This window comes from Lampetra planeri, chromosome 40, assembly GCF_965212315.1.
Source record: "Lampetra planeri chromosome 40, kcLamPlan1.2.h2, whole genome shotgun sequence".
Taxonomy (NCBI): domain Eukaryota; kingdom Metazoa; phylum Chordata; class Hyperoartia; order Petromyzontiformes; family Petromyzontidae; genus Lampetra; species Lampetra planeri.
The window spans coordinates 7,080,543-7,106,209 of NC_136146.1; the positions used below are offsets into that span (position 1 = coordinate 7,080,543).

The 25,667-nt window shown below is 53.1% G+C and overlaps 1 protein-coding gene across 3 annotated transcripts in view; it reads right to left on the bottom strand.

Annotated features, from left to right (window-relative positions):
* Positions 1 to 25,667, bottom strand: part of CFTR (CF transmembrane conductance regulator) — a 79,869-nt gene that overhangs the window by 9,298 nt on the left and 44,904 nt on the right. For 2 of the 3 annotated variants that reach the window (XM_078613068.1, XM_078613067.1), the window contains exons 6-26: positions 23,721 to 23,933; positions 20,144 to 20,233; positions 17,900 to 18,063; positions 17,633 to 17,758; positions 16,847 to 17,093; positions 16,353 to 16,445; positions 15,287 to 15,451; positions 14,426 to 14,617; positions 13,255 to 13,349; positions 10,808 to 10,894; positions 10,014 to 10,710; positions 9,453 to 9,581; positions 8,604 to 8,641; positions 5,859 to 6,100; positions 4,783 to 4,862; positions 3,871 to 4,021; positions 2,794 to 3,021; positions 2,289 to 2,389; positions 1,857 to 2,048; positions 750 to 905; positions 229 to 318 (exon numbers count right to left, since the gene is read on the bottom strand). In XM_078613068.1, coding sequence (XP_078469194.1) covers positions 229 to 318; positions 750 to 905; positions 1,857 to 2,048; positions 2,289 to 2,389; positions 2,794 to 3,021; positions 3,871 to 4,021; positions 4,783 to 4,862; positions 5,859 to 6,100; positions 8,604 to 8,641; positions 9,453 to 9,581; positions 10,014 to 10,710; positions 10,808 to 10,894; positions 13,255 to 13,349; positions 14,426 to 14,617; positions 15,287 to 15,451; positions 16,353 to 16,445; positions 16,847 to 17,093; positions 17,633 to 17,758; positions 17,900 to 18,063; positions 20,144 to 20,233; positions 23,721 to 23,933 — 3,576 coding nt within the window. The remainder of the gene's footprint in view (positions 1 to 228; positions 319 to 749; positions 906 to 1,856; positions 2,049 to 2,288; positions 2,390 to 2,793; positions 3,022 to 3,870; positions 4,022 to 4,782; positions 4,863 to 5,858; positions 6,101 to 8,603; positions 8,642 to 9,452; positions 9,582 to 10,013; positions 10,711 to 10,807; positions 10,895 to 13,254; positions 13,350 to 14,425; positions 14,618 to 15,286; positions 15,452 to 16,352; positions 16,446 to 16,846; positions 17,094 to 17,632; positions 17,759 to 17,899; positions 18,064 to 20,143; positions 20,234 to 23,720; positions 23,934 to 25,667) is intronic. The other variant, XM_078613070.1, reaches the window with a different exon arrangement.

Below are 25,667 nucleotides of genomic sequence, written 5' to 3' on the forward strand. Positions count from 1 at the left end.
CGGGAGGTGAGCTGCATGGGTTTGTGACGTGCGGATCTCACACCGCGTTGAGAGAGCAGGTGTCCTGAAGTGGCTCTTGTGTCTGGCCCAGGAGACTAAACACTTCTGGTAGTAAGACGTTGCAACACCGACGGGACAAATGTGTACGGCTAGCTGGGGAAGAACTTGTGAATTGAAAGTAACTGTAGGTCGTCACTCTTGTACCGCCCGCGTGCAAAATGGACTCACCAGGTCAATGGCTTTCCATATTTCTTCATCGTTGCATCTTCCGTACGGATCCAGATTTTTCCTTAACGTTCCGGTAAAAATAAATATTTTCTGCAAAAGAGAAACGGGCAGCGTTTGAGTTTTGTTAAAAGCGTGAAGAGGGACGGTCACGATCCGCCCACACCGAGCAGCGCCAGGCTCCGCTTTACGGGACGAGCGACGCCGTTCGGCAACGCCACCTACCCTAGGCATGTCCAGACCTGGACGTGCAAACCCTCAACCTGGGAGGAATGTCACCGGCCGATGTTGGTGAACACGGTCGTGCTTTCTCAAAATTTTCTTGACTGCCCACGACTCCCAACTGCTGCCACGGCATCATGTCTATCGCACTCAACGTTTGCACTTAGTCACATATTCACTTTAAGATGTTTTTTGTTCATGTTTTTGTTTTTTGTTTGTTGCGGTTGCACCCGATTCAAGAGCCGAATGAACTTGAACTTGAACGTGCGACCCGGAGGCCAACGGTAAACGTTCCTCCTCACCTGCGTGATGACCTGGAACGCCGACCTCCACGTGTAGGGTGCCACGTTACGCGCCGACAGGCCGTCGATGCGCACCTCTCCCTCCACGTCCCTCTGCAGCAGCAGGCACGCGAGCAGCGTGCTCTTCCCCGCGCCCGTGCGGCCCAGGATTCCCATCTGTGCGAAGACGCAACGACGCCGGTCACGCCCCGCGCGCCCACGCCGGGTTCGCGAGCCCGCTTGCCGCACCGCCAGAGGTCGCAAACGAGTTTGGATTCCTTACCCGTACCCGTACCGGCCGGGTACGGGTACCCCGTTCCTTACCCGTACCCTACCCGAAATGAGTGACAAACGGTTACTCACCAGTGACTCACGGCCTACCCGTACCCGGCCGCACCAGGGTCGCAAACGGGTGCCCATACCCGTATCCGGCCGGGTACGGGTAGCCGGGTATCGGGTAGGGTACGGGTATCGGGTACCCGGTTGCGACCTCTGCGCACCGCCCTCTCCTGGCTGTCCTCGTTGCCCAGTGGGTTTGCGAGTTTCACAGATCTGTGAGCCGTCAACCCTTGCCTCCAAAGCGCCGGAGCGCCACCTCACCAGGGTCACCACCTGGCCAGTTGGACCTGGTACAGTCCTCTCTCTCATGTCGGCGACTGTGGCCTCCTTACATTCGGCTCTGTCCGTGGTATTTACTCACAAACTCTGTATCAGATACTCCTCCCAGTTGCATCCAGTCATTCAAATTGCTTACAGTGTAACTTAAATCACTGTCTTCCCCGGCTCCCTGCACCAGTAAAACACATATTCATGTTCAGTCTCCTATTTTCTCATTACACGTCCCAGAAATATAACTTTCCTTTCCACAATCATTCTTGTAAATGATCTGTTTGTGCTGTGCAGTCCAATCCCAGAATTGGCATTTGTCTTTGGGCGGCGGGAGTTGATTTTTGCCGAGAGTCCTGGTACCGACATTGTGTGGAACTCTGTCATCACACTTCACTGCACAGTTTTGATCATAGGCCTCGGCCGTCTTGAGAAGCGCGTCTGGGTTTGGTCTACGGTGCAAACGGTGGCGGCCGTACGCCTCGCACGGCCATCGTGAAGCAAGCGGCGTGCGTGGAGCACCTTCTGTCCCTGCTGGACGTTGAAGGAGATGTTCTGGAGCACGTACGGCGCTGTCGGCGAGTGCCGCATGGAGAGGTTCACCACCTCCAGGTGGCCGGCATTGGGCCAGTCAGGCGGCGGCGGCGTCACCACGAAGCCACTGCTCTCCTCCGGGATGTCCATGAAGCGCAAAATCCGCTCCGTGGAACGCATCTGAGTGCATCACGCGATTCACTCATTAGACGCACTGCACACGCTCATCAAAGATAAAGATCTCCCGGATAGCCTTAACAGACTCCTGGGGTAAGTGCTGTAAGCCAGCACTTATGAAAGCTGGCAGGGGGACACGAGGAGGCGGGTGGCCAGCATGTTTGTCTCCCGAATGATGACGTTTACACACAGCACCAGGTACTCAATTAAAGCGGGGCGAGCGGCGCTTTGGCCAGCACTCACCATGCCCTCCACCTCGATGCTGGTGTTGATGGCCCACTGGAAGGTGCTCATGATGTTCATGGCCAGCGTGAGCGCAATGGCAATGGAGCCTTCGCTGTAACCTGTGACAACAAGCGGCAGCGTTATTATATTGACGAAGACCGGCCAGTGTTGTGTTGTTGTGTACGCTGCTGTCTTACGAGCAGTGGGCAGGTGCATGAAACCACACGCAAACCTATAACTTTAGGCATTCAAATGCCTCCCATTATGAACAACTATCATTTTACTTCCAACAATGATAATAACTCTGTTATTCAGTCCCAAAGATATTTATATTTAACATTTCCACGTGTTAAGCCACTTAGTGGAGCTATCACTTGTGGCCTGGTAAAATATAAACTAGTTTAGTTTAACCATCCCTGGAGTAAAACGCTACACGTAATAACAACAACAAGAAGAGAGTTGTGTGTGTGTGTGTGTGAAACGTGGGTGTCTCGCGGGAGCAGGGCGAGGGGCGAGGACTGACCCTTCACCCCCACGGAAATGAACGTCACCGCCGTGATGAACAGTGTGAAAATGATGTCGATTCGCATCTGGAACCAGCGCAGGGCGGAGAGGTAGAGGAACCAGGTGGCCGTGTGGATGTCCAGGGCTTGGTGGAAGATGTTTTCAAAGTAGTCGTCTCGGCTGAAAGCCCTGATCGTCCACAGCCCTTTCAGAGTGGCGACAATGTGAGCAAAGATTGGGTTTTTGGCTGTGGAAAAAAGCACACGGAACAAAACACACGGCTTAGCAGAGGTGCACACACGGGCAGCGGCATTCCTTGTACTCGACATCGAGCGTCCGAGCGATCTCCCGCTCCAACGAGCAATGAGTCGGTGCTCATCTCCTTTCTTACTGCCAGAAGCCAGCGGTGGAAATTCCACATGACTAGGATGTGGGCGAATCGATCCAGAGTACAACCACTGTTGACTTCTCCGCAAAGTGATATTCACTTTGTCAACCCACATAGGGATGATGAGTCAACCCCCACAGCCGGGATTTCAACTCGCAACCTTCCGATTGCGAGCCCCTCGCTCTACCCTGAGCTGCCTGGCTGCTGCATCATCATCATCATCATAGACCCCATACCTTCCTCTGTAGGCCCCATCGCTTCCACGTTTGGCTTTTAGGCCCCATCTCTGAGTAATTTACCCTCCTAATACTTACGCTGTACGTGGTGAGTAAGGTTTATTGTCACTGGGTAAAATGCAACATCACCTCGAACTCGTGCCCAATCTCGATACTGTTCAACCTCTCACGCTAAAGTACTGGCCACGCGCCAGCTAGCAGGGCCCTTAGCAATCCACGGCAGGCTGCACCCAGGGCCGCCCATTGGGGTGGGGGGGAGGGCCCCAGGGCAAATCCCACCGCGTGGGCCACCCGACGCCTTTAAACCAAACCGGGAGTGTTACATCTGACACCGTGACGTTGAAACATGGGGCCCCCCAAAGCGCGGGGCCCGGGGTGGTCGCCACGATTTGCCGTGTACCCCAGGGGCGGGTCTGGCCCGCACCTTTACTTGTTCCCACCTGTAACCGCGACACACGCGCGTTCGCCTCACCTTCCGACTCCATCTGCTTGAGCTGGCGGAACGTCCTCAGGAAGTAGTGGCGCAGGATCATGCAGCTGATGCCGAGAGGCAGCGTGACGAGCATCGTCCACGGGATCATGGCGCTCACGACGGTGACCGCGCCCAACACGATCAGGAACAGCTGCGGAGTGGGAGCGTCAGTGACCACGCACCACACCAGCTAAGGACTCATTTGAGGCTGAGTCGACCTAAGGGAGGTGCAGGACTGGTTCAGATTAATCGTCACGGGTGTTGGCCGTGAGCGGGAATCGAACTTGGGTCGCCGGATTCGTAGCGCAGCGGGTCAACTACTCTGCAACACTGCTCCTCACTCACACGTAAAAGACAAAGATCCCCCGTGTAGCCTTAACAGACTTTTGGGGCAAGAGCTGTTAGCAAGCGCCTATGAAGACCGGCACGGCACACACAGAGACATACAGGCACAAGTGCTCTCTCTTAATTCTAGATTTGAAGCTTTCGTGACTGCAAGGATTCATATTCTTAGGTTTTTTCGGCAAAGTCACGTAGGTAAAGAAATGTAAAATTAATAAAAGTAAAATAAAAATAAAATAAAAATCAAGTGATACAGCTATCATGCTGTGACGGTTCCACCTGAAGACGGAAGCTTGTGTTGCCTCCGAAACGTCGTGATTTTTATTTTATTTTTATTTTACTTTTATTAATTTTAATTTTTTTACCTACGTGACTTTACCGAAAAAACCTAAGAATATGCTCTCTCTTAGACACACACACACAGACAGACACATAAGCACAAGTGCTCTCTCTTAGACACACACACACAGACAGACACATAAGCACAAGTGCTCTCTCTTAGACACACACACACAGACAGACACAAGCACAAGTGCTCTCTCTTAGACACACACACACAACAGAACTCACCTGGAAGTAATCGAATATTGCCAGTGGGAGCTGATCATCGGTGATGGCCACGTCTTTTGAAAAGCGGTTGATGATGTAGCCTAGAGAAACAGAAACAAGGTCGCGTTAAAGTGGGATTCATGATCGCGGTTCCTCCGTTAACATCAGTACTGGGAGGGCAAAGGTGGCGCCGGGCGTTGTGCTGGCCACTCACCTCCCCGTGCCGGCTTTTAATAGGTGCTCGCTAACAGCACTTGCCTAACAATCTGTTAAGGCTTTATGGGTGACCTTTGTAAGTGGGTGCGTGGATGAGTGGGCGCGTGAGTGCGTGCGTGAGTTAAAAGGTGGTTGGGTGCGTGCATGAGCGAGTGCGTGAGTGGGTGTGTGCGTGACTGGGTGAGCGAGTGAGTGCGTGAGTGGGTGTGTGCGCGCCTGGGTGAGCGAGTGAGTGCATGAGTGGGTGTGTGCGTGACTGGATGAGCGAGTGAGTGCGTGAGTGAGTGCGTGGGTGACTGGGTGAGCGAGTGAGTGTGTGAGTGGGTGTATGCGTGACTGGGTGAGCGAGTGAGTGCGTGAGTGGGTGTGTGCGCGCCTGGGTGAGCGAGTGAGTGCGTGAGTGGGTGCGTGGGTGACTGGGTGAGCGAGTGAGTGTGTGAGTGGGTGTGTGCGTGACTGGGTGAGCGAGTGAGTGCGTGAGTGGGTGCGTGACTGGGTGAGCGAGTGAGTGAGTGTGTGAGTGGGTGTGTGGGTGACTGGGTGAGCGAGTGGGTGCGTGGGTGACTGGGTGAGCGAGTGAGTGCGTGAGTGATTGGGTGAGCGAGTGAGTGCGTGAGTGGGTGCGTGGGTGACTAGGTGAGCGAGTGGGTGCGTGGGTGATTGGGTGAGCGAGTGAGTACGTGAGTGGGCGCGTGGGTGACTAGGTGAGCGAGTGGGTGCGTGGGTGACTGCGTGCATGATCGAGGGGGCTGAGTGGCTGCATAAGCGATTCAGTGCGCGCATCAGTGGGCGCGTCGGTGGGCGCACGGGTGCCCGCGTGGGTGAGTGAGCGAGGGGGCGATGCGGCGAGGAGTGCGAGGGGGGTAGAGGGGAGCTCGTGCCTGGCTGCTTCTCCAGGAAGAAGGAGGCGGGCGCGTGCAGGATGGCGCGCAGCATTCCGCGGCTCAGAGTGTCCGACACGCGGATCGCCGAGTGGATGAGCAGCAGCCCCCGGATGGGGTCCAGCACGAAGAAGCTGTCGGCCAGCCCCACGTAGATGTAGAAGTAGTAGTAGTTGTCCGTGAAGCTTTGGACGCCACCCGTGCCGTTGTCGGGCCGCGTCGTGTTCACGCGGTCTTCTTGACTGGGGCGCATTCACACGCGTCACGAGCTGTCATGACGGCCGTCAGTGCTTGTCCACCACCGTCGTCAGCACGTGTGCACAAAGCGACATGGAAGGGAAGACCCGGCACAAAGACGAGCGGCTCGCGCGGGTCGCGTGCCACGACGACGTTCCACTGGAATTTGAAGATTCTAGATTTGAAGCTTTCGTGACTGCAGGGATTCATATTCTTGGCTCTTTCGGTAAAGTCACGTAGAAGGGAAATAATAAAATAATGAAAATAAAACATAATAAAATTAAATGATCACGACGTTTCGGCCACAACACAAGCAGCCGTCTTCAGGTGAAGAACAGGGCTGTCATTGGGACGCTGTCTTTCCGACAGCTCTGTTCTTCACCTGAGGACGGCTGCTTGTGTTGTGGCCGAAACGTCGTGAGAATTCAAATTTGTTATGTTTTATTTTCATTATTTTATTATTTCCCTTCTACGTGACTTTGCCGAAAGAACCAAGAATACGATAGCAAAAGCTCAAGATGCTGATAAGGGGCCGTCCATAAATGACGTCACGCGATTTTGGCCGATTTTTGACCCCCCCCCCCACTCGTTACACGGCGTCACAAAAAGTCAGACCACCCCTCAAATATGACGTCACAAAGCTCTGCCCCCCATTTTGAAAAGAAAACATGCTTCAAGTCGCTTAAAACGATTGTCATTGTAGTGCGTATTTAATGTGGTGATGCACTCTGATGTTGTAGGAGTGCTGTTATAACAATTAGTGTTCTCTATGGGAACCTCATTTGCCAGTAAAAAATATGATAATTGGTTCTTTACCCTTCTATCTGGCAACAAAACTGACACCTTTTTACAAGGAGTCTGAGTTGTGCGCCTTTTGGCGTCATTTGGTCCAACCCATATGAGACTAGGCTCTAAGGAAAGCTGTCTCGGGTGTGGATCAATCAACTTTAAGGACAGTGCACATTATCAGAGTTATGTTCTTTTGTTTGTATTATGACTGCAGGTATTGCGGTCTATGCAAACATGACTCCTTGTAAAAAGGTGTCAGTTTTGTTGCCAGATAGAAGGGTAAAGAACCAATTATCAATTAGTGTTCTTATAACAATTCTATATTTATAAAAAGTTGCGAACTTTGATGTGACGTCACATTTCTCAAACACCCCCCGCCCTCGTCACACATCGTCACAAATGTCTGACCCCCCCCCCCCCAGGTGCGTGACGTCATTTATGGACGGGCGAGGTAAAAGGGGACACGGTACTTTGTCGGCTCTGTCCAGGCAGCATGAGGTGAGAGACCACAGGAAAAAGTCGTTACGTCACCGACACTCAAACTCGGCGCATGAACGTTCAGAGCTCGCACCGCGTGCTCATTGGTCGCCGCGGCGAGAGGCGACCGGCGTGCGGAGCGACAACTATTTCACCAGTTTGTGACGATCACGTTTCGGGTCGAGGCGCAACGTACCCACACGGTGTGCGATGGCGGGACGGTAACTGACGGTATAACACCGCGTTGCCGTATCGTTACGTGCACTGTATCGTACTGCTCAGCCGCCCAGCTCAAGAAAGTAGTTCGTCATCAACCGCTCAGAAAAACCGCGTTATAGCGGTGCGTGTTCTGCGTTATAACGGTGCGTCTTCTATGTTATAACGGTGCTTTACTAATGGAAGAACCACATTATAGCAAAAACGCGTTGTGTGAACACCACACATTGAGCAAGGACTTAGCGTATTACAAATAGCGATAGCACTGCCGGTTCCAATCGCAACGTGATGCAGTGTCTCGCGGTGTAAAGTATGAATCGTTATGAAGGTTATGCATCACACATCAAGTCCGTCTTCAGGCAAACCGCATGGCACGCAAGAGGCTAAGAAGTGTGGGAGGTGAGCACTGGCCCACGAGGCCCAGAAACTCAAGCATCCAGCAGCAAACAGCACCGTTGAAGTTGTAATAGATCAGAGCGCAAACATTTTTTTGATTTGTGCGAGGCTATCATTGGAAGAGCTTGCGGTGAAAGAGAAGATGATGATTTTTCGATTTAAAGCTTTCGTGACTGCAGGGATTCATCTTCTTGGTTCTTTCGGTAAAGTCACGTAGAAGGGAAATAATAAAATAATAAAAATAAAACATAATAAAATAATTCTCACGACGTTTCGGCCACAACGCAAGCAGCCGTCCTCATGTGAAGACCAGGTCTGTCGGGGAGACAGCGTCTGACCTGGTCTTCACCTGAGGACGGCTGCTTGCGTTGTGGCCGAAACGTCGTGATAATTATTTTATCATGTTTTATTTTTATTATTTTATTACTTCCCTTCTACGTGACTTTACCGAAAGAACCAAGAAGAAGAAGATGATGATGATGATGGGAGAGGGAATTCCTTAATGGAGCAGCGTGAAAGAAGAAGCATAAAGTGGCATCTCAAAGGCACCGAATCGCGCTAATTGCGAACGCAGAATCACGCCACCGCAGAAGCAAAACGTTTCCACGAAACATTCGTCGCAGGACCAACCTCCGCAGGTTCCATAGTCCCACTCCGTACACCATGACCTGTGAAGAGAATATGTATCAATAGACGGGAACACATGTTTTTATTATTACCACAATGGACAGTGTGACATGGCCAAGCGGTATTGCTGATACATTTTTATCCATATTACATTAAGAAACAGATTGTAAGACACATATTTTTTGTCGTGCGGACTGAGACGCTGCGCTAGAAAACCCGGTCGACCCGCGGGGCAGCGGTGGCGAGGCCACGCCGTGGAATGGTAGCCGTGGTGTTGTAGCCGTGGTGTGACTGTACCGTGGCCTGGCCATACCGTGGCATGGTACCGTGGCGTGACTGTACCGTGGCGTGGCCACGCCGTGGAATGGTAGCTGTGGTAATTGGTTTTTTACCCTTTAATCTGGCAACAAAACTGACACCTTTTTTTACGAGGAGTCATGTTTGCATAGACCACAATACCTGCAGTCATAATGCAAACAAAAAAAAACTCTGATAATGACGCCAAAAGGCGCACGTGCGCCTTTTGGCGTCATCTGGTCCAACACCATGTGAGATTAGGCTCAAGGAAAGCTGTCTCGGGTGTGGACCAATCAACTTCAAGGACAGCGCATATCATTATCAGAGTTATGTTTTTTGTTTGCATTATGACTGCAGGTATTGTGGTCTATGCAAACATGACTCCTTGTAAAAAAAGGTGTCAATTTTGTTGCCAGATAGAAGGGTAAAAAAACAATTATCATATTTTTTACTGGCAAATGAGGTACCGATGGGGTAGCCGTGGTGTTGTAGCCATGGCGTGGCCGTACCGTGGCATGGCAGCCGTGGTGTGACTGTACCGTGGCGTGGCCGTACCTGGATCGCGAAGAGCACCAGGTTGAGGCACAGCACGATGCCAAAGAGGGTGCTGCTGCCGAAGTAGCGGCGGTACGTGGTCCAGCTCGCCAGCTCCCCCTCCTCGCCGTCCGCGTCCACAAAGCAGTCCTGGGGCGGCACCGCACACGCGCCGCTTGTGAATGAATAATTCACTGGATATCTGTCTTGATTTGGAGCTTTCGGGACTGCAGGAATCCATACTCTTTGGTTCTTTCGGTAAAGTCACGTGGGTGTAAAATTAAATAAATCACGACGTTTCGGGCGCAACACAAGCAATCATCATCAGGTGGGAAAGCAAAACAGTCTCCTGCTGAGACAGACTGTTTTAAAACAGCAGCAGACCATGCTTTCCCACCTGATGACGGACGCTTGTGTTGCGCCCGAAACGTCGTGATTTATTTTATTTTACACCCACGTGACTTTACCGAAAGAACCAAAAAAGTGGACATCTACTTTGCGCCGTGTGTTGCCGGCGGCTTGACGTCGTTGGGCCTCGGCACCCGTTGTACGATCCACAACGAGCGGCGACACTTCGCTCACCTTGATGTTGTCGTCTTCCGGAACGTCGTCGCTCTCTTCCGCCACGCTGGTGAGCGACTTGCGGGCGTGCAGCCTCTGGGGCACGACGCTGGGCAGCAGGAAGGGGTCGCCGTGTGGGGCGTGCTGCTGGATGCGCGCCGCGCGCCGCGTGTTCTCGTAGCCGGCCGACACCCCCAACATGAGGTGCAGCACCGACTTCCTGCGCTTGCTGGCGTGCAGGGGCCCCGCGCCGGCGGCGGGCAGCAGCTGCTTCCCATCCTCCGTGTCCGGGATGAGCGACAGCCGGCGACCCTCGGGCTCGTGCGGGCCGGCCGTGGGGATCGCGACGACGACGGACGTCCCGGCGGCGGAGACGACGGAGAACCGCTGGGCCTGGAACGGGAACTGCGTCCCCTGGGGCGGCTCCGAGACGCTGGCGGCGTTGGGCGACGCCGCCGCGTCACCGGACTGCGCGGAGCCACGGCGCAGCACGCCCGTGATCATGGAGCCGCGGCGGTCGGAGCTGCAGCTGTCGAAGCGCTCCGCCTGCATGATGAGCGACAGGATCTCCAGCTTGCTCTTCTGCAGCTCGGGGAAGGTGCCGTAGAAGTAAACGACCCCGTCGTTCAGAATCAGAACCTTGTCCGCCCTCTGCAGGTGCTCGACTTTGGACGTCACCAGGATGCGCGTCTTCTTGGCCAGGAAGCCGTCGATGCAGCTGTCGGCAAGGAGCCCGCGCGCCGCGTTAGGCGAATGATCGACGGGCGCAAGTTACGCAGCAAACGGAGCGAGAAATATTTTTCCCGTAAGTTCACCTCTCGAAGACTTGCTTTTCTGTTGACACATCGAGGTAGCTGAATGGAGAGTCGAGCAAATAGAGATCTGCCTCTCTGTACACGGCCCTAGAGAGAGGACAACAGGGGCAGCACAGTCACTCATAACATCGCGTCGCCTTGGTCGTGACAAGCATCATCGTCGTCATCGTCACCCCTCACAGCGCGGGGCCACCATGTGGCACATTGCCGTGCGGGGCCGATCGTGACTCTCCGCTCGCCACGTGACACCAACGCATGGTCGCGGGCAGCCTCTGGAAGACGTCGCCCTTCTGAGGTCCCTGTGAGTGCCTCTGGAACCCACGCCGGGCCATGGCACCTCGCAAGCAGCGCTCGTTGCAGATAAACCGAAACGATACATTAATTATCAGAGCTGGAATTGTTGCCAATGAAAGAAACAGATTTAGTACGATAAGTGGTTTTGGCGTGCTTGTTTGTGACTAGGCTGAGACGATCAACTCTCTGAACTTTAGAAGCCAGTTTAATCACCACAGGCCCGCTGCTTGGATTTAAATCCAGGATCTCAGGGGTGCTGTCTTAAGGCCCTGGGCTCAGGGTCGAGCCCTGTGCACCCAGCCTCACCCAGCCCCACCCAGCCTCACCCAGCCCCACCCAGCCCCACCCAGCCCCACCCAGCCTCACCCAGCCCCACCCAGCCTCACCCATCCTCACCCAGCCTCACCCATCCTAACCCAGCCTCACCCAGCCTTACCCACCCTCACCCAGCCTCACCCATCCTCACCCACCCTCACCCATCCTCACCCAGCCTCACCAAGCCTCACCCAGCCTCACCCAGCCCCACCCAGCCTCACCCATCCTCACCCAGCCTCACCCATCCTCACCCAGCCTCACCCATCCTCACCCAGCCTCACCCATCCTCACCCAGCTTCACCCAGCCTTACCCACCCCCACCCAGCCTCACCCATCCTCACCCAGCCTCACCCATCCTAACCCAGCCTCACCCAGCCTTACCCAGCCCCACCCAGCCCCACCCAGCCCCACCCAGCCTCACCCAGCCCCACCCAGCCTCACCCATCCTCACCCAGCCTCACCCATCCTAACCCAGCCTCACCCAGCCTTACCCACCCTCACCCAGCCTCACCCATCCTAACCCAGCCTCACCCAGCCTTACCCAGCCCCACCCAGCCCCACCCAGCCCCACCCAGCCTCACCCAGCCCCACCCAGCCTCACCCATCCTCACCCAGCCTCACCCAGCCTTACCCACCCTCACCCAGCCTCACCCATCCTCACCCACCCTCACCCATCCTCACCCAGCCTCACCAAGCCTCACCCAGCCTCACCCAGCCCCACCCAGCCTCACCCATCCTCACCCAGCCTCACCCATCCTCACCCAGCCTCACCCATCCTCACCCAGCCTCACCCATCCTCACCCAGCCTCACCCATCCTCACCCAGCCTCACCCATTCTCACCCAGCCTCACCCCATCCCTCACCCAGCCTCACCCAGCCTCACCCATCCTCACCCACCCTCACCCAGCCTCACCCAGCCTCACCCATCCTCACCCAGCCTCACCCATCCTCACCCAGCCTCACCCCATCCCTCACCCAGCCTCACCCAGCCTCACCCACCCTCACCCAGCCTCACCCATCCTCACCCAGCCTCACCCCATCCCTCACCCATCCTCACCCAGCCTCACCCACCCTCACCCAGCCTCACCCAGCCTCACCCCATCCCTCACCCAGCCTTACCCAGCCTCACCCAGCCTCACCCACCCTCACCCAGCCTCACCCAGCCTCACCCAGCCTCAACCCATCCTCACCCACCCTCACCCAGCCTCACCCAGCCTCACCCCATCCCTCACCCAGCCTCACCCACCCTCACCCAGCCTCACCCAGCCTCACCCGATCCCTCACCCAGCCTCACCCAGCCTCACCCAGCCTCATCCACCCTCACCCAGCCTCACCCAGCCTCACCCAGCCTCACCCACCCTCACCCAGCCTCACCCAGCCTCACCCCATCCCTCACCCAGCCTCACCCACCCTCACCCAGCCTCACCCAGCCTCACCCCATCCCTCACCCAGCCTCACCCATCCTCACCCATCCTCACCCAGCCTCACCCAGCCTCACCCACCCTCACCCAGCCTCACCCAGCCTCACCCCATCCCTCACCCAGCCTCACCCACCCTCACCCAGCCTCACCCAGCCTCACCCAGCCTCACCCATCCTCACCCAGCCTCACCCAGCCTCACCTATCCTCACCCATCCTCACCCAGCCTCACCCATCCTCACCCAGCCTCAACCCAGCCTCAACCCATCCTCACCCATCCTCACCCAACCTCAACCCAGCCTCACCTATCCTCATCCATCCTCACCCAGCCTCTCCCTGCCGCATCAACGGAGGACCGAAGGTGACACGTGAGTGGATGTTTCACGACTGTACGGCGGTTTGAGAGGTGGGCGTGCGGACCTGGCAAGCGAGATGCGCGCTCTCTGCCCACCGCTGAGGTTGAAGCCACTCTCCCCAATCAGCGTCTTCTCCTTCTGAGGCAGATTCATGATTTCCTAAAGCAACAAAAGAGACCGCTCAGGAACGAACGTCCATCCACACCCAGCACGTGGTTGCTCGGCACGATGACTCGGCAATAGGGGCCGTCCATAAATGACGTCACGCGATTTTGGACGATTTTTGACCCCACCCCCCCCCTTCGTCACACGGCGTCACAAAAAGTCAGACCCCCCTCAAATATGACGTCACAAAGCTCTGCCCCCCCCCCAAAAAAAATTAAACATGCTTTAAATCGCTTTAAACTATTGTCATTGTAGTGTGTATTTAATGTGGCGCTGCACTCTGATGTTGTAGGAGAAAATATGTTTTTAAGTCAATTTAATTAAGTAGAACGTGTTGTCTATATTTATTTAAAGTTGTGCATTTTAATGTGTCATCACACTCAAACCCCCCCCCCCCCTAGTCACACATCGTCACAAATGTCTGACCTCCCCCCCCCCCAGGTGGGTGACGTCATTTATGGACGGCCCCCTATGACCCAGCACGATGACCTGGCACGATGACTTGGCATGATCATCCGGCACCGACTCTCAAAATTATCAGTAATAATGATACTTTGGGTTTAACAAGCTAGGTAATTATAATAATAATAACCCTTTGTCAATCCACTGCTGCATGACCTGCTGTACCACCCGTGGCACAGCAGGTCATGCACAGCCCTGCGAACCCGGCGACCTAATTCCCATTCGTGGTCACGGATATCGTGAGTCATGTCTCTGGCTGCCCACCCTTCACCAACAAGCACCAGTGTGATGAAGTATGGATCAAGCAACTGATCAACACGACATGTGGAAGCCATCATATATGGCCGCCACCGTTTCCACTGGAGTCCAAACCTGGACACGTTTCTCAGTCGGCCCAGGTCTAGACTCAAACCCGTGCGCTACCCTGCGACACCGGTACCAGATCTCGGCACAGATCAACTCCTGCCGCCCCAACAACGATGCCCATTCTTGGGCTCTCCGGATCCAACCGGGACCGCTGGCGACCCTTGGGCCTTCATCCGGCAGTGAATTGATGAAGGCCCATGCAAGCGGACGGCCAGCACGGGCAGCAAACGAGTGGAGCTCACCTCTTGCAGGCCACAGGAGCGCAGCACCTGCCAGAGGAGGGCCTTGTCCAAGTGCAGGCCGAGGGTGATGTTCTCCTGCACGGAGGCGTTGATTATCCACGGCTGCTGGGAGGAGAAGGAGAGGCGGCCGCTGTGGCGCACGCGGCCGTCCCATGGCAGCAGCTCCCCCAGCATGAGCAGCAGCAGCGAGCTCTGTGCGCACAGACGAAGGTCCCCCACGTAGCCTCAACTGACCGTTGGGGCAAGTGACGTTGGCGTTCGTTTCCTGCTGCTCTATTGCTCGTGCGCTACCCGCCGCAGCCACGCCACCGGGCTCGCTGAGCCGGGCCGGCCGTGCGTGGAACCCTTCCATATACCGGCGGGTCTCTGTCGCAGGGTCGATTTTATAATTAGTTTTTTTTTATTTATAATTCGTACCCTGGTTACAGTTGCAACGGCGGACGGAACGTTCTCGAAGGAGGGCTCGAGAGAGCAGGCAAGGGGCGGGAGAGGAGACCGCTGTTGGTGTTCATCAAGAAGGCTGTGGGAATGAGGCGACCTTCAGCTGCCCCCCTCGCGAGAGCCCGGACTCTTCGACGGAGGCCGCAGCTTCCAACGGATCCTTGTGGAAGTTGAGGAGCAGTATTTTGCTTAAATCTTGACTTCAAGCTTTCGTGACTGCAGGAATTCATATTCTTTGGGTCTTTCGGTAAAGTCGCGTAAATTGGTTCAAAGAAAATAACAAAAAACTACGACGTTTCGATCGCAGCGGTCGTCATCAGGAAAAGGGGTGGGGTGGGACAAAGTCTTCAATCTCGGGTTGTTATCATTCATCAGATGTGCACTGTGATGGAGGTTATGTGCCTGAGACGGGCGACTTACCTTGCCCGAGCCGAAGGAGCCCATGACGATGAGCATCTCTCCCTTGTTCAGCTTGAAGTTGATGTCCGACAGGACGTACGACTTGTAGAACGGCAGGTCGGTGGCGGCCACGTTGATGATTCCGTTCTTCACTTTGCTTCCTTGCTCGGGGACTATTCCATCGATCTGCGAATCGACGGCAATCATCGAGACTGCTGCATGCAACAGGGAAACAAAGTGCTGCGTCGCACCACCCACCCACCCACTCATTCACCACAATGCCGATCACCTCACTTCTTCTTCTTCTTGGTTCTTTCGGTAAAGTCACGTATGAGGGAAATAATAAAATAATAAAAATAAAACATAATAAAATAATTCTCACGACGTTTCGGCCACAACGCAAGCAGCCGTCCTCAGGTGAAGAACAGGTCTGTATAATATAATAATATAAAAATGCGCAGGGCAGCCTGTTCTTCACCTGAGGACGGCTGCTTGTGTTGTGGCCGAAACGTCGTGAGAATTGTATTTTATTATGTTTTATTTTTATTATTTCCCTTCTGCGTGACTTTACCGAAAGAACCAAGAAGATGAATCCCTGCTGCAGTCACGAAAGCTTTAAATCGAAATTTTATTATTTTATTTTTATTATTTTATTATTTCCCTTCTGCGTGACTTTACCGAAAGAACCAAGCAGATGAATCCCTGCTGCAGTCACGAAAGCTTCAAATTGAAATTTCACCTCACTTCTCTTTCTGCTTCTTCCCTCGCACTGCTGCACTTCGAAATTCCTTCTCTTCCATCATCCTCATCATCGTCTTTTTTTCCACCAAGCCCTGATATAGCCTTGCTCACGTCAAGAAAAGTATTTTACACTCATCTAATACAACTTTTTTAACAGTGCTGTTCGTTGCTGGCCGCTAGATTCGATGGGCCTTTGAACCCTGTGCCCAGCCCCTGCGTGAACCACCAGGAGGTGTCAAGTGGGCGCCTCATCCAGCAATCCCTGACCGTTTCCTCCGTGTCACCAAACGGACGTTCACAGTCTCATCAACGATAAAGAAGACATCACCATGGCGGTGTCGCTCACCTGATCCCACGACGCCGTGATGGACACGATCTCAACCTCGGTGGTGGAGAGGTTGTAGTCGAGCGGACGGTACTCCTTCAGCAACAGGAAATCCTGAAACGAGCGCACACAACATCGGGTTCCCGTTATCCTGCCGACTCCCAGCTTCGTCCGTGGCCCCTCTGCAATTGGTAAGAGATGCGATTTGCATGAACGACGAGGTTTTGTATCAAACCAATCACCATCATCATGATAAGCATTGTCCCTGGCTGGTTTGGCCACCCGATCGCACCGATGTTCACGCAGTGGCTGCGCGATGCAGGATGGACAATGACCTCATCGAAGACAGACGTTCCCTCTCGCTAGGGACGTCCATCTCACAGCCACGTCACACCTCGCGAAGCCATTTATCGACAAAGCCGGATCAAAAGTTGCAAACGGACGCTCCACTAGTCGCTGCATGCACTCGGAGCGGAGGAGGGACGTGGATCTTTCACTCGGAGCGGAGGAGGTACCTGGATCTTTCCAATGGAGGCGGTCGCATCGACCCACATCTGTAGCGACCACGGCAGCGACCTGGTGATGGCCATGCGCAGGACGTTGAAGAAGCTGACGGAGGTGAGCACCCGGCGCAGCGTGAGCTCGTTGTACACGGCGTACGGCAGGATGGAGGCGAACACGACGAACACGCCCGAGAAGAAGAACGCCGCGCTGTTGAAGTATCTGCTGTAGGAGGCTCTGCTCGTCAGCTTCAGCTCCTGCCTAGGGGGGAGTTGGGGGGGGTGTGGGGGGGTGTTGGAGGGCCGTCACCGCGAGGTCGAGATCGCCGCGTCCCCGTGGTGCCCACGCCGCTCCCTTCATAGCCCGGCTCTTCTGCCTGACAGGTCCCTCTGTCTGGCTCTCAGAGCCTCAGACGTTGAGCCTTAACCCTGACAGTCCTACAGGTGCCTTCGGCTGGCTCTCTTAGCTGCAGGCATCAACACGGAACCACAAGAACGGTAAAGTGCATTAGTCTGGCTCTCTGGGTTTGTTGCATTAACGCTGTAGCACCCTAGGAACTGTGACGATGTCCGCCACTACCCTGCAGTCCATCAGTGACTGTGAGCCTCTCATGGGGACATTAAATCGGCCACTCAAATGAACAGAACAGCCTGCCTCTGGTTGCGCCGATGGCCGGATGGCCGGATGGCCGGAGGGCACGCGCGCCGCGTCCGGAGGCCACGCGAGACGCGGCCGGAGGTCACGCGAGACGCGGCTGGAGGGCACGCGAGACGCGTCCGTGTCGGTGTGGCGCCACCTACTTGCGCAGCTCGTCGATGAGCTTCCCCATGGCCTCTTCCCAGCCGTGCACTTTGATGGCCTCGATGTTCTCGAGCACCTCCGACGTGAGGGCGATGCGCTCGTTGATCTTCCCTCCGCGCTTGTCTCTGAAAGTGAGCGGACGCGCGCCGCCCCTCGCTCAATCCCCGTACAGATGGGGCGCAGATGGAAATGAACCCACTTGCTCCGCTGCCACGACTCCCTGGCAGGCCAGGAGAGGATGCCCGCGGCGAACCACCAGCCCTCACCTGTAGGAGTTGATCTTGTGGCCCAGCCACGCCTGGAGCAGCGTCACGATCAGCAGAATGGCGAATCCCACGAGGCAGAAGGGCCCCAGCTCTCGCCAGAGGAAGGCCAGCAAGCCCACGCACTGAATGGGCGCGATCCAGATGAAGTGGGCCTGGGTCAGGCTCTGCAGGCGACACGTGCGCGCGCGTTACTGCGGCGTACCGGGCGCCATTGCCACGTGGTGGCCATGCAGAATAAAACAACAACAACAACAACGACGTAAAAACAGCTCAGGCATTTGTCACTACACTGCTGGACGAAGGCCTCCCCACGCCATGTTGTTTGGCCATACTTCACCACACTGGTCACAGTGTGGGTGTGGGGCCGGTTCAGATATCACTGAAGTTAGCCGTGGCCTGGAATTGAACCCAGGTCACCGGGTTAATCACAAATTACTTAATTGGGATTACATAAAGCAATCATCGTCCCTTACTATGAAAACCGAGCAGGACCCTCTGGAAAAGGACTTGAGACACGGTGAGTCTTTCCTGCTTTATAAACAAGTGGAGTGACAATTACAAAAACAGCAATGTAGTCGTGTTACAAGGGTATCGGTGATATCACTGTGACATTTAGCGATCGTGTAGCGGTCAGCGCGCTGCGCTACGAACCTGGCGACCTGAATTTTATTCCCGTTCACGACCAACATTAGTGACGATTATCTGTGACCGGTCATGGGCCTCCCCTAGGTCGACTCAGCCTCAAATGAGTTTCTTGTGCGATGTGTAAACATCGCCACTGGGGATACAAAGGCGGCCGGGAGTGGTGCTGGCCACCCACCCCCTCGTGTGCCGTTCCGGCCTTCACAAGTGCTCGCTAACAGCACTTGCCCCAACAGTCTGTCAAGGCTATACGGGGGATCTTTGTCTTGCTATAATTAGCGCAGCCGGTGGGCCTCCATCTGCGCCGTCATTCGCGGCACCTGTCCAGCGACCACGCCCCTTCGTCACGCGGCGTCACAAAAAGTCACACCCCCCCCCCCCCTCAAATATGACGTCACAAAGCTCTGCCCCCCCCACCCCCCAAATAAAACATGCTTCAAGTCGCTTTAAACTATTGTCATTATAGTGCGTATTTAATGTGGCGCTGCACTCTGATGTTGTAGGAGAAAACATCAAAAAGTATCTTTAATTAAGTAGAACGTGTTGTCTATATTTATTTAAAGTTGCGCATTTTGATGTGACGTCAGATTTCTCAAACCCCTCCCCCCTCGTCACACATCGTCACAAATGTCTGACCCCCCCCCCCCTTAGGTACGTGACGTCATTTATGGACGGCCCCTCTCCGGTAGAGGGGGACGGCCGCTGTTAGCGCCCCCAACCGCCTGAGTTTGATTCCCGACCGGAGGGTCTGCGATGGTTCCAGCTGCATCGCATTCACACGAACGGGCGGTTGTGCACCACTGAGCCGTGCTTGGCTACGAGCGATATCCGATGCATTCTGCATACGCTACGGATGTAAATGTCTGTATGTGCGTCATCGTCCGTTCCCTACGTACGTGTCGATCGATTTCATTGCTCCCATCTCTGGCGCGTCTCGCCCGTCAACCCTCCTCGCTACTTGTGGCTGCTCTGATTGACAGTCGGCATGACACTAGGTCTAGCACTCGCACATTGTCTAACGCCCACTCCTCCTGTCTGTCCATCACGTCGGCCCAGTGTCATGCCATTGGAGATGACACACTTGCATAGCAAACATGTAAGGACCCATTCAGGAGTTGGAGAATAGTAGTAGGGTTTTACCCTTTAAACTGGTACAAAACCGATACCTTTATACAAGGCATCATGTTTGCAATAACCGCAACACAAACAGTCAAAATGCAAACAAAAATAAACAACTCTGATAATGGTAATGATATGCACCAATCAACTTCAAGGACAGTGCATATCATTACCATTATGAGAGTTTTAAATCGAAGCTTTAAATCGAAAAAATATCAGAGTTGTTTCTTTTTGTTGGCATTTTGACTGCTTGTGTTGCGGTTATTGCAATCATGATGCCTTGTATAAAGGTGTCAGTTTTGTACCAGTTTAAAGGGTAAAAACCTACTACTATATTTTGCCACTGGTAAAGGAGATGTCTCATAGTGAGTTGGTGAATGTTCCTCCATCAGCATGAATATGGCAAACGGCTCACGGGAATCACAACCATTCATCTCGTGAGGATGTCACCACGACCCTGAGAGGCTACGAAGAGGTCAATACCTCATCAAACTTGTTCAGGTTGTTCGACAGCAAGCTGACCAGCTGTCCCACGGTGATCTTATCCAAGACGCTGCTTGAGAGCTTCATGATCTGCGAGGGTACGGTGATGTTAGAACAGCGCGGGTGTGAGTGTGTGTGCCTGTCCCGTGGCGGTGGGGAGCGCTAGTGTAGCGGTTTGCGCGCTGCGCTATGAACCTGGCGACCCAGGTTCGATTCCCGCTCACGGCCAACACCCAGTGACGATTATCTGAACCGGTCCTGGGCCTCCCCTAGGTCGACTCAGCCTCAAATGAGTACTTGGTGCGGTGTGTAAACATCGCCACTGGGGAGACAAAGGCGGTCGGGCGTGGTGCTGGCCACCCACCCCCTTCGTGTACCGTTCCGGCCTTCATACGTGCTCGCTAACAGCACTTGCCCCAACAGTCTGTAAAGGCTATACGGGGGATCTTTGTCTTTGTTGTCCCGTGGCGACCAACCGCTGGGCTGGGCAGCACAAACGACGTCGATCGCGCCTCGCGTGCGGAACCAAACCCGAGCGATTAGATCACGAACAGATTTGTGAAATGCTCTTTGGTTCTTTCGGTAAAGTCACGTAGGTATCAAATAAAATAAATTAAATCACAAGCAATCATCATCAGGTGGGAAAAACACAGCAATATTTTTTTTTTCTTGCTGTGGGTTTCCCACCTGATGATGATTGCTTGTGTTGCAATCGAAACGTCTTGATTTATTTTTTTTCATTTTAAACCCACGTGACTTTACCGAAAGAACCAAAGAGTATGGATCCCTGCGGTCACGAAAACTTCACATCTAGATTTGTGAAACTTCCAAATCCGCCGGGGCTGGGAGGTGACCAGCAGAGGTCGTCACGGCGAGAAAGTGTTCCGTGAACCCGTCCCTGCGGACCTTGTGATAGCTGTCCCCTCGTAAGCGTTGGGTCGTTACCTTGACTCCACAGTTCATCCCCAGGTGCTCATTAACAACAACAACCCTCACGAATACAGTAGAGTGAATTCGCGAAACATCCCGACGCTGAGCACATGTCTCAAGGGACCAAAAACGCCGAGCGGCCAGGAACAAACAGCTCTGTCAACATTGTCACAGAAAGGAGGATGAACACGTTTATTGGATTGAGCAAGGCGGGAGGAGATCGGGAGGAGAGGCGACGGGAGGGAATTCTAAAGCCCCTCAACACGAACCAAACCCATCGCTGGCAGATTGCACGAATCTTTCACAGACATTCTCTGCCGGTGATGCACTTCACAATTGATCTGGTTCATAACCGCCGGGCAGACATCAATCCAGATATCAACCCAGGTCCCGAACGAACCCCTTTTATCTTTAGATTTGAAGCTTTCGTGACTGCAAGGATTCATACTCTTATGTTTTTTCGGTAAAGTCACGTAGGTAAAAAATAAAAATAAAATTAATAAAAGTAATAATAGAAATAAAATAAAATAATAAATCACGACGTTTCGGAGGCAACACAAGTCTCCGTCATCAGGTGGGACCGTCACAGCTCGATTTGCTGTATCAAGTGAAGCATAAATTCCAAGATACAAGTTCTTAAATACAAGTTAAGGGGGGAGGAGGGGGGCGGGGCTTATCTGAATGTGATAGCCAATGAATGAATCCATTCTTGTATCTTGGAATTTTTGTCTCACTTGATACAGCAAATCTAGCTGTGACGGTCCCACCTGATGACGGAGACTTGTGTTGCCTCCGAAACTTCGTGATTTATTATTTTATTTCTATTATTACCCGTTTATCTGCTCTCGACCGAGTGCTGCCTCACGGCACATCGGGACTGGCCACGTGACGGCTCGTCGCCGACATTGGCCGTCTGGACGCACAAGAGGCAGCGGCGGAGAGCTACCGACAACGACACGAATCAGCGCTGCTTCGCCCTTCGCAGAGATCAGACGCTCGTTCTTAATTTTGGAGCTTTCGTGACTGCAGGAATTATTCTTTGGTTCTTTCGGTAAAGTCACGTATAAAGATAAAATAATAAATTCAATAATAGCATACGACGTTTCGATCGCAACACAAGCAATCGTCGTCAGGTATAAATGAAATAGCGACAAAAAGTCTAACCAGAAAACTATAGACAGACATATAAGCAGACAGATATCACCAAGATACATTGAGAGAGTAACACAGGTACAGAGAGGGAGATCGTCTCTGTGGGGTGGCCTTAAATAGACAGAGGGGGGCGGAGGCAGAGAGAGGGAGGGGTTAGAGAAAACATTTACATGTCTGTCTATAGTTTTCTGGTTAGATTTTTTGTTGCTATTTCATTTATACCTGATGATGATTGCTTGTGTTGCAATCGAAACGTCGTATGCTATTATTTAATTTGTTATTGTATCTTTATACGTGACTTTACCGAAAGAACCAAAGAATCAGACGCTCGGTTCAAGTGTGCAGCGACAACACCGCAGAGAGGGTGCGATTGCCACCGTTTGCAGAGGTTTACAGCCATCCCACGCGGACTGCCATAAAATCCTCACGGCTGCCCCCTGAGGTTATCCGTCAACGATAAGGTCAGTAAAACCGGAGCAAAGATCAAACATCACTAAGCCCTTTGTTACATTTATCGCTTCCCTTTGATTTTATGTTTTATTTAATTTTTCAATTGTATCATTATTATTATTATCGATAATATTGTCGACGCAGGAGAATATCAAGCTTTGCAATGGCGGGCGATGATGCTATTGTGTGCGATCCCAATTGCGTAATTTGCATGGCGTTTTTAGCACCCGGATGTTTGGCCAATACCGGTGACATTGCATTTGGTTTATTTGTTGTTGTTTAGCTTTGGGACTAAATGGGAGAATCCAGACGACATTCTCGCAGACCAGATGGAGGACATGCAAACTCCGCACGGCTTCAAAAACACGCGTTCGCTGTGCTGCATCTACGGCCCACCTTGTAACCCCCCCCCCACACACACCTCCCTCCTCCCACCCACACAATCTACTTGTGATCCACCGACCCTCGGCTCCAGGGCCATCAAGGTCAAGTTCATGTCAAGTTCATTTATTAGGTATAGCCCCGTGAGCCATTCGGCTCTTGAATCGGGTGCAACCGCAACAAACAAAAAACATGAACAAAAACATCTTAAAGTGAATATGTGACTAAGTGCAAACAGAAAATCCAAGAAAAGACAGCAAAATATTGCAGAAAAAAAATCACCGTACACCAACGCTGTGTGCACAAATCCCAGTGGGATGCAAGTCAAACAACCAACAACAACCACAAAACAACTTAGATTAAGGCCATCAGTCTTACTCCGTACTACAACAAACAAACATGGCTAAACCAATACACTTTTCGAAATCACCAAAATTAAGCCACGAAAGCAATGAAACAGTGATCATAGGAACTGTGACGGAATTTTCACAATAAATGGCATAAACATCATGTTTTTTTATTTTATTTTTCTACCTACGTGACTTTACCGAAAAAAAACCTAAGAATATAAGCAACATGTACCATCGGGGGGGGGGGGGGGGGGGGCACACGCGTCTCGTCCCCCACGCCAAGGGAGGGGGCCCACCGCCGCCGTCGTGCGCACCTTTTTGTAAATGAGGCAGAAGGTGGCAATCCGCACGTCCATGCCCAGGTGCTGGAGCCCGAACACAGCGGGGTGCAGCAGCAGCGTTCTCAGGACGAAGCACGCGCTCAGCCCCAGCGCCAGCAACAGCGGCTCCTGCACGTCGACGGTGCTCGGGTTGAAGGAGGCGATGATCTGGCCCAGGAAGAAGGGCTGCACCACTTTGGTGAACTCCTGAGAGACGCGGCGGAGGAGCGCGGCACGACGACAGTCTCTTGCGTGAAACTCGAGCAATGTCGTTTGCAGCGACGTCTTTTGATTAATGATCAAATCGCGCGTTTTTAATTTTAATGTTCGTTTTTGTGATTCAAGGTCCGGTCAACAAGTGCGCGGGGTAATGATGATGGTTATGATGTCGTTGCTGCCAAGTGGAATTTGCGGTTAACTTGATATAAATTCATTCGCATCGACGCCGTACGACTTTCAACGTCCTAGAGGGGGCACGGGACACCACGGACAGTGAACCAGTGCGGTCTGCGCTCGTTCAACAAAGTAGGAGCAGCAGCAGCAAGATCTCCACCGACTCTTCTTGGTTCTTTCGGTAAAGTCACGTAGAAGGGAAGTAATAAAATAATAAAAATTAAACATAATAAAATAATTCTCACGACGTTTCGGCCACAACGCAAGCAGCCGTCCTCAGGTGAAAACCAAGTCTGTCGGGGCGACAGCGTCTGAATGAAACAGCACCATGCTTGGAGCATATATTTAAGCTGGGTTGGAAGGGGGGGGGGGGTTCACCTGAGGACGGCTGCTTGTGTTGTGGCCTAAACGTCGTGATAATTATTTTATTATGTTTTATTTTTATTATTTTATTATTTCCCTTCTACGTGACTTTACCGAAAGAACCAAGAAGATGAATCCCTGCAGTCACGAAAGCTTTAAATCGAAATCCACCGACTCTCTCTGCTGAAGCCCTCTCGTCGTGACCATCAACAGCAGCAGCAGGACCTCCCCATTGGCCTTGAGCTCCTGAACCACAGCGCTGCTGCTGCTGCCACCACGCGTGAGAATAGAGTGGAATCGAAATCCAGGCGAAATTATAATGGCGATGATAACAACTGATGATGAACCAATCCACGTTGTGTTGTAGGCGCTTACGGGATGCAGGCACGCTTGAGTTGGTGCTCTAAATGGCATGCCCCGGTATCGTTGCCGTTCTGCTGTAATGTGCATCGATGCCTACTCTATTGAGGGCGATATTGGCACATAAAGTAATGATTGGTTAGTACTGGTAGGAACCTCCTGGTTAAACCAGCCCACAGGGGATTATTGTGTCCGTCGTGCAGGGAGAGGGTAGGGCTGGGTGGGGAGGGTGGGGAGGGGCTGGGTGGGGAGGGTGGGGCTGGGTGGGGGGTGGGAAGGGTGGGGCTGGATGGGGAGGGGCTGGTCACCCCGTGGTGCCCTTATAAAACTCAACATTTAACCTACTCACGCCGGCTTGTGCCCGCCCTCACAGTCGGGCATATTTGCGGAATACACCACACACCACGCCGCCGTTGACCCTGGCCATTGACCGAGCAACCCCACGTTCCTACCAGCTCCCTCGGCAGGAGTTTGTTAACACGACGGCTTTCGCGAGCAGTATTATTCATAATAAAGGGTTTTGGGTTAGATCGTGTTATTTATAAATGTGTCGCAACCCTCCACCACCCGACACGGCCAATCAGAAAAAATGTGTCACGTTGACAAAATACAAATCGTTAACTTTTTTCGCGTGTGTTGAAGAGTGAATCCACAACATTAACAATTTGAGTAGTACGACGTTACGCTGGAAATTTAAAGATGAATTACCGACGTTACCAACAGCAGGTGTATATCGGATCAATTGCTGATGTGGTAAGTGTAACATTAGCGTAAGACTAAAAGAACACCAAATGAACATTACATTATCTCAAACACAGCTCTCAG